Genomic DNA, 13,383 nt, shown 5'->3' on the forward strand with positions numbered 1-13,383 from the left:
CACATCAAGTTGGATTTATTTGAAGAAAAATATTATGTGAGCTAGATCCGATCCCCTTTATTTGTTAAACACAGAAGAACAAAGGGGATTGGTTAAAAGCGTTTTCATTTGCTTTGTGTGCGTGCGTGTGCGTGTGCGTGTGTGTGTGTGTGTGTGTGTGTGTGTGTGTGTGTGTGTGTGTGTGTGTGTGTGTGTGTGTGTGTGTGTGTGTGTGTGTGTGTGTGTGGTGCAGCCCAGCCTCAGATGGCCAGCTGGAGCTTGGTTAGGTTCCTCTGATGCATGTTGTGATGTCGCACCAACTCATCCGAACGGGCAAACTTCTTCTGGCAGTTGGGCCACCGGCAGTTAAATGGCTTCTCACCTGGAAAAGAGACAGAAGGAGAGAAAGAAAGAAAGAAAGAAAGAAAGAAAGAAAGAAAGAAAGAAAGAAAGAAAGACAGAAAGAAAGAAAGAAAGAAAGAAAGGAGGGTGATGGCACATGAGAAGAAGAAGGTATAGTGAAATGTTGGAGGTGGAGAGAAGAGGGAGGGATGCAGGAGGAGTGACAGAGAGAGGCAAGGACAGGTTGAGATGGGAATGGAGGAATAATAATAATGGGATAAGAGAGAGAAAGGAATATATTGGGACAGAGAGAAAGAGAACATGAGAGAAATGTTAGAATCATACGCTGGTTGATAAACTGAGTGGGAAGATGAGAGCCTAAAATAACCAGAGGCCATGGCTGGGCATTTATCCAATATACAAAATATATCTGGTATATACTGTTACTATTTAATAACAATAGCAGTGTATCTATACATTTCAAATGTAAAATAAGCCAATAGATGAAGAAGACGTGGAAAAATTAAAGTTTACGCACTTGTTTTACCTGTATGAGTCCGGGTGTGTGTCTTAAGGTGGTCAGACCGAGAGAACTTTCTCTGACACGTCTCACATTGGAACGGTTTAACTCCTAAACACATGGATGCACACGCACAGACACACACACACACAAGCGCGCGCACACACGCACAGACACAGACACACACACATGCACACACACACACACACACACACACACACACACAAGCACGCATACACACATACACATGCACGTTCTCATACGCACACACGCACACCCCCACACACACCCCCCCCACACACACACACACACACACACACACACACACACACACACACACGCACACACACACACACACACACACACACACACACACGTATGTACAAACAAAAGAAAAACAAAAACACCTCGCACAATCACACACACACGTGCACATACAAGACAGTCCAGGCACATAATCCAAAACACATAATCGAGCACACATGTGCGCACGTCCCAGACACACACGCACACACACACGTGCACACACACACACACACACACACACACACACACACACACACACACACACACACACACACACACACACACACACACACACACACACACACACACACACACACACACACACACACAGGGAGACAGAGAAACATAGAGAAGCCATTCCAAAGTAAGCCCAGCTCTCAGCAAACTTTTCAAAGTGCTTATGAAGAAGAACATCAGTAGAAGAAGTACAGTATGATGTGACACATTGTCACAGCTTGCCCCTTAAACCCCACCCCCCCACCCTCCCCCCCCCCACCCCCCCCCCCCCAATTGTCTGTCATGCAAAGAGCTAAGCAGGGGCGAAAGAGAGAACACATAAGGAAATGAAAAGAGAGAACAAAGAGAGGAAGACAAAGGGGAGTTAAGCGGATGAAAAGTCCAACCTGTGTGTCTCCTCTGATGTCTCTTGAGCTGGTCAGAACGAGAGAATCTCCTGCCACAGTCTGTGAAGTCACACTGGTATGGCTTCTCTCCTGAGAGACCAAAGAGAGAAGACACAGGGCTCATGACATACATGATCCTACGTGATCATTGATTAATTAACGCTCATCATTTTTGTCTCCGCCAGGCCGGACAGCCCAAGGCCGGAGAATATGTTTTCACCCCTGTCCGTCCGTGTGTGTGTCTGTGAGCAGCTAATCTCCGGCACAGTTAGACGATCGGCGTGAGACTTTGCACACACATACGAAGGAAGACATTTAAAAAATTGGCCTCGTGGTGATGCCATTCACGTTTTGGCCTATAACTCTTGAACAGTAGGTTGTACAGTTTGTGAATGCATTAAGTTTTTACTTTTTAGAATTTTAATCTTATATGTAAGTCAGTGGAGGTCGGATTGGTCTGAAACTTATATGGAGCCCAAATATGGAGAAGGCTGACATCATAGTATTGACGTCATAGATGACTGACGTCACCGGGCACATGACATCCGAGATCCGCAAGGAAGCCATTCTGTTATTAGACTCCATCTTGTTACATTCAGAGTTGAAGATTTTGCAGTACAGTATATACTGTATACATACACAATCCATGACAGCTAATGGTAAAAGTGTGGTTGCAAGCAGGGAAAGTTGATTCCACCTGTGTGTTTGCGGCTGTGCATCTGAAGGTGGGACAGTTTGAAGTAACGTTTGTTGCAGCCAGGATAGGCACACATGAATGGACGCTTCTCACTGCTCTCTGACCGCACAATGGCTGGGGCAATGCCAGGTACCCGCCGGACGTCCTGAACAGGGCACACACACACACACACACACACACACACACACACACACACACACACACACACACACACACACACACACACACACACACACACACACACACACACACACACACACACACGAAATCTAAATAAACACAGAAGACTCGACACAAAATGAATTTGACAAAGAAAACTGTATAAAGACACCAATAATTAAACCAGTGAATTGTAATTGAGCTAGTTATGAAATAACAGACAATTAAATATGACCTGCAAACAAATAATTTTGTGAGATTTGTCTGGCTTATGGAGCTCATTATATTAAAATTGTCATATTATCATTAGTGAATTAGCAGTAAAATGATACCCAGATTGACTCCATTCGCTAATCGAGAGCTGTTAGTCACGCTTTTAGACAGACCACCAGGGTTCCATTGGGGAGGGGTTGTGCCTCTGTTTTCACCTCTGCTCATTCATTTTTATGGCCAGTGAGGATATGTTTCATCCCTGCTTCTGGTCAGACTGATTTAAATACATGCATTTTCTTGTGGGAGATGTAGACTGAATAATATGTTTGGTATTATGTTTGATAATATCACAATTTAAGAATTTAAAATGTTATTGTTATTGTTAAGCATAAAATCTGTCAAAAATTGTCAAATCTACAAACTCACTAAGTCTCGCGATGCGGCACGTTGTGCAAGGGCTTGTAGATCGGCAACTTTCACTATTTAAAAAGTAATTATAAAAAAGGAACAGTTTTGGACCACAGCAACGATATACAGAGGTAAGGGGAGGTCAACAGACTCAACACTATAGAAAAGTCAATTCTGCACACTAGAAAATCTTCTCACAAAAATGTGTCAAAGGAATCATTTTCAACCTAAATCCTATTGTTCTGATGTGAGGAAATCAATATAGTGTAGCAAAAAATATTCCGTATTTCTCTGGTAAACGATGAGGTAAAACGCATCCTTCCACATCCTGGTGCATACGGTGGGTAGGCACTTGATGCACTTGATGACGTGGAAGAAAAAAAACGTTTTCCTTTAATAATGTTTGATATTTTGAGGTTCTCTACAAGCTCTTGATCAGACCACAGGGGGACATTACTGTAGCGTAAGCACATGAAGATAGATCATGTTTACGTTTACCGTCAGATCCGTATCCATGCCCCCCTCACTCCTACCATCACTGTAACTCCTCTCAGTTCTTCCTCATGGCCCTTACCTGTCTCCTACAAAGCCTGCATGATGGCAGTAAGAGGACTCCTAGAATCTATGCTTCCCATCTCTCCCATACTGACGTCTCAATACACAAAGCGGCACCGTTGTACGATGGAGTAGCCTATGAATTAAGCAACACTCTCCATTTAACTTTCCACGTTTCCTCTCTCTCTCGCCACTCTGAATTCTTCCTCCGTGAAGTACCTCTACGCCCCCCTTTTACTCTGTCTTGTTCCTCTCCTCCTTCTCCTTCTCTCCCCCTCCTGCCCATCTGGTCTTCATTTCTCCACAGTGTTCAGCATAATGTCCCCAGGGGCTCAGGGGTGAGCGCTGGTATAATTAATACAGCTAACACCCAGCAATTAAGTAACAATTAAGCTTTTTACTGGAAGAGGCATCTGATAGAGTACGTCACTTACAGTCAGTGTTGACAATGTTATTGTGTCAAAGCATTAAAAAGGGTGAAGATCTATAGAATAGTGATTCTGTATGTAACTACATTTGGTGAAAGCATGGATATTAATATATCCTACAAATTACACAGCAAAGTCCTCATAATTTAACTCTGAATGGACCCGAATGGACCAGTCCATTCGGGTCCATCTTATAATTTTTTGCTCTGTATATACTAAATTGCAGAGAAACTCCATTCTCGTGTTCTCCTTCGTTGAGTGTCCCATATTTTATAGGTCATCAATCACTTGTCGTACACTGTAAAACCAGTTTTCAACAAGGCTGAAATTATTTTGCCATGTATTGCCTTTGGCACTGACCAGGAATTGCAGTGCTCTAGTCTAATGTATAACGACAACCTATGTATTTAGAGAAAACCATCAACTAACCTTCCCAATCATTCATCTTTTTCTTTTTTTTTAAACTGTTAAACAAATACCATCAAACGCAGAAGTGTCACACTTTGTTAAATCTCATTGCATTTTTGTACACAGCCAAAGGTTTCGTGAGTTCTTTTAGGGCAGTTCTTTATGATGATTAACAAAAACGAGAGCAGAAAAACACCAGTTACAGCACAATGGTGAAATGGACCCCATAAGAAAGACAGATTGCAGAAAGTCCCACTGTGGGCTAAGAGAAGGTCTGGAGAATCTCCGCTTGCTGTCCTCCAGAGCCGCTGACAGACAGTAATTAAACGCTAATGATTTATTAATATGTAGAACCTTGCATGGAAACTGTATCTTCACCCTGGCCTGTGTACTACAGCATGTGTGTCTGTTTGTGTTCATGTGCTAACAGAGAGAGAATGTTTTTTTTGCGAATTAATCTGTGGAAAGTCTTTCAAGCTGCCTTTTGAAAGTATGTACATTATCTGTGTTTGTGTGTCTGTGCATGTGTGTGTCTGTGCATGTCTGAAATGTTTGTAAAAGCATTTCATTCTCAAATCCTGGTCATTGCGTGAGCCTCCCCTGTGCTCTCCAACTTCTTGCTGTTTTAAATTCTCTGTTTTTCTTTCAATAGTGCTTCTCTCACCAGCAGCCATGGATAAAGTTTGCATAAGTTTGTGTAATTTACCATACAACCTTAATGTACCCTATGTGTACTCTATACCACATGCATGCATGTGTACTCAACATTAAACACAATACCAGTGTGTGCGTACATGTGGGAGTGTGTGTGTATGTGTGCTTGCGTGCATACGTACATGTGTGGCGTGTGTGTGTGTGTGTGTGTGTGTGTGTGTGTGTGTGTGTGTGTGTGTGTGTGTGTGTGTGTGTGTGTGTGTGTGTGTGTGCGATTGAAGATTCTGACTTTCAAATGTACATATTTTTTGTTTTGATTGTATTGCTGTATTGTTGTATTGTGCTTTCTGCTTTGGCAATGTAAACGTACAGTATGTTTTCTCATGCCAATAAAGCCCTTTGAATTGTGTGTGTGTGTGTGTGTGTGTGTGTGTGTGTGTGTGCGTGTGCGTGTGCGTGTGCGTGTGCGTGTGTGTGTGTGTGTGTGTGTGTGTGAGAGTGTGTGCGTTACCTGTAAGCCTCTGAAGACTCCATGTGTGTGTATACGGTACTGTGCGCTACAGCTGTATACCATGGGGTCACTGTCATAACCTGCTCCATGACTGAAAACATGGAAGGAGTGTGAGAGAGAGAGAGAGAGAGAGAGAGAATGAGAGAGAATAAGAGAGAATCAGATTTACAGTAAAAGTCTATTATTCAATGCTGCATAGACATACATTGAACATACATATACCACACTACATCCTTCATGAATATGTGTGTGTGCGTGTGTGCGTGTGCGTGTGTGTGTGCGTGTGTGTGCGTGTGTGTGTGTGTGTGTGTGTGTGTGTGTGTGTGTGTGTGTGTGTGTGTGTGTGTGTGTGTGCGTGAGTGCATGCGTGTGTGTGTGTGTGTGTAAATATATAGCATAAATATATACAGTAGGATAAGTAAAAGCTGGGTATATGAGGCCCCAATAAAAAAAAATCTAAATTAATGAGACAACTCAGGATGTAACATTTACCAAAAAGACTTTTTTCTCTTCCACATAATCATGTTTTATATACTATCATGATGATAGTACAGTATGCAATACTGAACTCACCGAGCACATTATGTATTTCCAAAATTATGTATTTCCAGAAACCTTTTGATTTATCGGGGCTAGTAAAATTCATTAATTTTAAACAAAACAGGAGTATTTCAGTGTCTCAGTGAGTGTTTTGGGGGGTTTGAGGGAGTAGGGAGCAGAACAAACCATTGTCTGTTTAACACAGCTGCAAACCTTTCCTCTCATATCATCTTATGATAACATACAGAGACACAGAAAGCGCTTGTCTATAAAATGTGTTATATAGCAGCCGAGCTAACGACATGGGGAGGAGGGGAGTTTGCATCCTGTTGAGTATACAGTATGTCTGAGGATTCATAAAGTCCTCTTTGTCTCCTCTATGGCGATTCCAAGGACAGGAGGAACCCAGCAGATTGGCTGAGGCTACATCAATGGTAGACGTCACGTGCTGTAAATCTTTTGGGAATTATTTTCATTGCGTTAATCACTCTTTTCATTCATTAATTATTTCATTCATTCATTCATTCATTCACTCACTCACTCACTCACTCACTCACTCACTCACTCACTCACTCACTCACGCACACGCACACGCACACGCACACGCACACGCACACGCACACACACACACACACACACACACACAGCCGCATACACAAATACCATAGCATACACCCCCAGAGAAAAATGACAGGGGCATCATCCGATAATTTGCCTCTTTAACTCCACTGACCTCAGAAAACAGCCAAACATCATTTTTTCATTCTCATTTACAAAGAGGTCTTCTGAACTATCATCTAATCAGACTTTCTGACCAAGAACACACATATATTTACACCAGGAGGTTAAGCACTTTGATCTGTTTTGATTGAGTAGTTGCAAAAAACCCAAAGAAACTATCAAGAACCAACGGTTTTCCACATGCCATGCAGGCAGGGAGGCGATAAAGTGCTCAGAAAGAGACCTGAATGTGACGTGTGTGATTAAAAGGATCGTGGCCTCCCTGATCAGTCAAGTGAGTAATGATGTACGCTACAGACAGACCCCTAACAGGCCTCTTAAATCACCACGCTCAACAATGCCACAGCTCTCATTTCTGATTTAATGAAGCTGAGCCCACTGCCACTATCCCCCTCCACACACACACACGCACACGCACACGCACACGCACACGCACACGCACACGCACACACACACACACACACACACACACACACACACACACACACACACAGCTGCCTACAAATACACACACTCTCTGCATTAGGGCTGGGTGATATGTCTTCAAATCAATATGATTGATACGATTATATCAAGCTTTCACCTCAATTACGAACATTTCTAATATTTTCACTTTTTTTGTAATCCACCATTGTATAATACAGGGTTAATGGGTTAATCAGACTAATCAATTTAGTTGGTTAGAAAAAATATATTCAAACTTTTTCCTGTAGATTTGTTGATATGCTGTATAAGAAATGCATTAAAAAAAAACTGCTTCTCGATTAATCAATTAACCTACTGTACATGAGCCAGATTAAGTCGGTTATTGGTTCTAATTGCCCAGCCCTACACTGCATACACACACAGTTACAAATACACGCTGAGTGGCACATATCCAATTCTTCTACAAACCTAACAACCATATACTGCAGATACACATGAAATTACACAACATTTATTGGACACTCACACACACACACACACACACACACACACACACACACACACACACACACACACACACACACACACACACACACACACACACACACACACACACACACACACACACACACGCGCGCGCAGCACGCAAGAATTCAAGCACGCACGTACACACACACACACATGTCATGAGACTTGTGATGAAAGGCAGTCTGGGGCATAAGGGTATTTGTGAGCGGACACAGGCACAGCCGAGTAGGGGACTATGAAGGTCATGATGACATTGTAACGCTGCTCAAAACACTACATGGTGAGTGTAACGCCTACTAAACAACACAACTTTAACCACTGTAACCCTGGCGTCCTGATTTGGCCATGGCATTACAGGCGGAACTTTCCGAAAGATTTTTATAAAAAGTCTAAATGTTTCAGACTCCCTATTCATGGGGAATGATGTACATGGCTTAATATGTTTTACATGACATTCATCATGTCAGAATAAAAGAGAGGTTCGGGAGAGAGAAAGAATGCTGGATTACAAACAGGACTCTAAAGGAAACCCACCCTAGTTTTAACCACTTAAATCCCATGATCCACATTCATGGTCACGAGCCCATGATCCATATTCTGTGTTCGCAGAAAATAGCAGATCTACAAGCTTACAACGCGTCACGTGCGACGCATTGTAAGCTTGTAGATCTGCTATTTTCTGTGAAGATATTTAATGTAGAGCGAAAACAGAAAATACACTAGCATAGAGCATAGAGGGACTCCGCTCATATGGGGGTTATATGAACAAAAGTTCTCTGCAGAGCACAACGATCAGTATACTCTGAGGTTGTAGTGTAAGAATTGCAACTGAATTCTTTGACCAGATACAGTATGAGGAATGGATCCAAACCAGCGGTTCTCAAACAGTGTTCCAAGACACACTATGGTGTGCCGTGACAAGTCTAGTCTAATAACCACAATTATTTAGTTTTTCCATTTACTGTATCAATACTTTGTACAGACATTTATTTGTTTTATGATAACAAATGTTATCAAAAATGATCAAATTAGCTAACATAGCGGATCCACAAACTCACAATGCATCACAATGCTTGTGGATATTTCCCCTATGAACACAGAATACAGTGAAAACAACTGCTCTGCTATGCACCCTTGAGACTGACCTGTAATGGGGTCACATTGCTTTATTTAGGTGAAACAATGCAAAAGTCAATATTATCAGCATTTCAACTATAAATAGCCATGTTTACTGTATAATTATAATCCTCACTACAGCAGCTGTGTAATGGCACACAAACCGTTACTACTTCACAGGTTCACATCCTGCATTAAAAGCATTATTAAAATCATTGTTGAAATATATGTGGTTAAAGCTCCTGACCTTCACCAGAAATTAACCCCCACCATGTGTCTACCATGCTCTGCATGTTTCCTGTCGCCTTTCATTGCAATATCTGCTTTGAGGTTTGAGTTGACAGACCGCCGGGGTAAAAAATAAAATAAATATAAGATTAGGTGACAGTTACATTTCCTACCTCTTTATGGTTGATGCCAGTGAAGGGTTCCATCCCATACACTCCAGCTGAGAGGCCATTTGATATAAATTATCACCGCTGTGGAGGAAAGACCAAAATGTAGTTGAAACTTCAACTGGATACATTGTAACTTTACTGCGCCGTCAAATCCTGAGTGTTAGTGTAACTCTGAGAGTGTACAAATGTACTCACATGTACATTTGTACACTCTCAGAGGAAGGATTTTACTGTGTGCATGTTATGTGTTGGTATGTTTGTGTTGATTTTCATGTCCCCTCTGTTGAAACAGACTGTTAGAATGTGTGAGCATTCATGTACATAAAACCATAATGCATGCACACACTGTACAAGGTGGAACTACGCATTCCAACTTGCATGGAAAATAATTTCACCCACTCTTGTGACAATAAACTTGAAGTTGAAGTTGATAAAGGATCTGCCCAGCACAAAATGTCCATACAGAGTGAGCAAAAATGTTCCCCTTACAGTCATCTTTTATTAAACACAGCAGACTCCAGTACCATTAGTTAGACCTGCCAGGTACTTTAACACACACACACACACACACACGCACACGCACACGCACACGCACACGCACACGCACACACACACACACACACACACACACACACACACACACACACACACAGAGAGAGAAACAGACATACAGTAGATTTATGGGATTTATGGCTCCCACCCCCCTGACACCACAGCTTCTCTATCATACCACCTGCAGGACCGTAGCAGTCTGGAGGGGGTACGTGTGGTGCCTGGTACCCTGCTCATTACCCTGCCATTATTTTACTGTATAGAGCGTAGCAGGGGCATGAAGCCAGAAAAGCGAGAATGGTATTTCAAGAAAGGAAAAAAAAGAAGAGAAAAGAAACGTTTGTATAGACATTTTTAAACAGGACTGTAATCATGGGCTTTATTTTTCCCCCTAAATTTTCACAACACATTTCACGCTATCAAAGCTAAAGGGAGTATTTTCAGGGGAATTTGCTTTCAGAGCTTCACCCAGCTGATGGCTGATCAGATGGCTATGAGCGCATGGGGGTATAGCTGTTAAGGGTTACGTGTCTTTCTCGGGGACACTTCGACACGCTGACCTTGCGATTCCCAGACGGACGACGACCTAAATTAAAATCATCTTAGGGCTCAACCTGTGGGCCTGGGACCACGGGTGGGCCGCGAGGGTATTGCAAGTGGGCCCCCAAATAATTGGCAAAGCACAAATATTTTAATGATAATATAACATTAGTATAAAAAAATATGTTAAAAAAAAACGACATGGTATTTTTTTCTTTAAAACCTTGAAAACGTTGTTTTTATTGATACCGATTAATAGGAATATTTTGTTAGTTCCATTGATCAAAGCCAGAACACAATTGATTGATTGATTCAAATAAACTGAAAATGCCCACGGCCCCCCACCCATCAGACCAGTTATTAACACGGCAGCCGATCTGGTCAGATGGGTGTGAGGTGCTGTGCTGCAGTGCTTTACAAACTCTGTGTTATAGCATGACCCCAAAAATGGCCTGTTAAAATGATGCCCCAAATTATTCTGGTAAAATCACATCTATGGTAGTTGCCTAAATTCTTTGACACCTCTGCAACATCTGCACTCAATTGTGTTTTAATTCTGCTAAGTGGACTATTGTTTACAAACTGTCCAAGAATCACTTACAATACGCTTGAATTGTAGTTTAAGTTTAAGGTACAAATGAAGGTGGGGTCCACAGACAGACAATGAGCAGCACAGTTAAGGCATCGTGTCCACTGGGGCTTTTCTCGGCTGAAAACGGCGGGGCGCTCGCCTGGCAGCGCTTCCAAGGCGCCCGAGTTGAAAATATTTTAGCTCTCAGCAGGCAGAAGGAAAGCACCTTGCGTACACACGCGAGCAACGCCAAGCTGCTGGAGTTTCCAAAAAACAGTGTTCTATTTAATCTCCCTCTCTCAGAATTGATAAGCCCCTTGTGTGTTTTATATAATGTTCCTCTGTTGATGGCCTGAAGAGTAAATACAGTCCTGTTGGTACCAGGCTGCACGATTAGAGAGCTGACCCTTCTCATCTGAGCCTTCCCAGGGTTAGTGTATTACAGCATGTGTCTTCATTTGTGTATGTGGGTGTATGCATTTGGTTGCACGTGTATATGTGTTGCATTTATGAATGAATTGTGTGTGTGTGTGTGTGTGCGCGTGTGTGCGTGTGTGTGTGTGTGTGTGTGTGTGTGTGTGTGTGTGTGTGTGTGTGTGTGTGTGTGTGTGTGTGTGTGTGTGTGTGTGTGTGTGTGTGTGTGTGTGTGTGTGTGTGTGTGTGCGCGCGCGCCTGTCTGTCTGTCTGTCTGTCTGTCTGTCTGTCTGTCTGTCTGTCTGTCTGTCTGTCTGTCTGTCTGTCTGTCTGTCTGTCTGTCTGTCTGTCTGACCAAATATCAGTAATGTTCATGATAGTGAGGAGGCTAGCGAGTGAGACTATACCAGCCCAGCATAGCATGGGTCCACTAACCCCACCCCCCCCACACCCACTGCTCACCCCCCTTATCAGCCATTTACTCTGATATTTAGATTCTTTGTGTGCCCCTGCCACTGGAAAACATGGTGGAGGTATGTAAGGAATGTCAGCTCATTTAGAAGCACACTCGGAGGAATGAACAAACAGGAGGGAGAGACATAGGGATAGTGTGACTTCACCAAATGTTCCTATTATAATGTCTGCACGACCTTCCAAAATGTCCAATTGCGCGCACGCACGCACGCACGCACGCGCGCGCGCGCGCGCGCGCACACACACGCACACACACACACAATCTGAGTGCCATGCAACATGCTGAGTGCATTCATGCTCCCCCAGAGGATGAACACCAATCATTTTGGTGACCCCATGTGGCCTTTCCTCTGGTCACTAGTGCACTGGTTCTGGGCTGTGAGGATATTGCAAGTGGGCCTGGGCCCCCAACTAATTGGCAAAACACAAAGCTTTTAATATAGCATTAATATTTTTTTAAGATTTGGTAAAAATTCTTTCATGGTGTTTTTTCTTTAAAACGTTGAAAATGTTGTTTTCATTGTGATACTGAATAGGGGAGAACGGGGTAAGATGAGCCGCCGGGTAAGTTGAACCACCCCCTGAATCTTTAAAACTAAACACATGAGTGGTCACGTGACCTTAAAATCAGGACACACCCATCATTTCTACCTGGCAGTGAAGGGGAGACACACATGGGCACTGTGGTAAGCATATTTTTACATAAAAAAGTGTTTTGTGCTGGTCAAAGTTAAATTTTTACTTTTCTGGTATAATGATGTTTATTTTAAAGCAAATGTACCCAGGCCTAAACTTATATATCATGCATGTTGGTGATATTCTTATGTATGAAACCATGTGAATCATTTAACTAAAGCTTAGCCTGAAGCATTAAGCTAGCCAGATTTGTCAAAATGGTGGCCATGGGGCAAGATGAACCAAATGCCTTGGGGTAAATTGAGCCAATTATCCTAATATGAATCACCATTCATATTTTTTATTATGTCTTTTCTTCTCAAATTATGCTGTATGACCTTTCATTTGGATGAATACACTCATTTAAGAGAAGTTTTCAATATTGTATTAACAATTGCAAATATTAAAAGGTTCTGAATAACAAACATTATTTAATTAGTTTTATATTGTTTACATACCATTAAGAACATAAATAAGACCATTTGCAAAAGGGAAATGTGTTATTAAATTATTGTTGATACATGAATACATTATTTGTTCAAGTTTAAACTTGAAAATGCAAAATATCATATGGGTAAATTTACCCCTTGACTAGGATCAACTTA

The 13,383-nt window shown here is 42.2% G+C and overlaps 1 protein-coding gene across 2 annotated transcripts in view; it reads right to left on the reverse strand.

Annotated features, from left to right (window-relative positions):
• Positions 1-239: 239 nt before the first annotated feature.
• The window catches only part of wt1a (WT1 transcription factor a), a gene marked incomplete at both ends in the record, with an annotated part of 22,298 nt that continues 9,154 nt past the window's right edge, over positions 240-13,383 (reverse strand). The window contains 6 exons of one of the 2 annotated variants that reach the window (XM_080438736.1): positions 240-361; positions 860-952; positions 1,771-1,860; positions 2,468-2,612; positions 5,804-5,894; positions 9,556-9,633. In XM_080438736.1, coding sequence (XP_080294862.1) covers positions 240-361; positions 860-952; positions 1,771-1,860; positions 2,468-2,612; positions 5,804-5,894; positions 9,556-9,633 — 619 coding nt within the window. The remainder of the gene's footprint in view (positions 362-859; positions 953-1,770; positions 1,861-2,467; positions 2,613-5,803; positions 5,895-9,555; positions 9,634-13,383) is intronic. The other variant, XM_080438737.1, reaches the window with a different exon arrangement.

The sequence above is a fragment of the Gymnoscopelus braueri genome (genome assembly GCF_963280865.1).
Source record: "Gymnoscopelus braueri genome assembly, chromosome: 9".
In the NCBI taxonomy this organism is placed as follows: Eukaryota; Metazoa; Chordata; class Actinopteri; order Myctophiformes; family Myctophidae; genus Gymnoscopelus; species Gymnoscopelus braueri.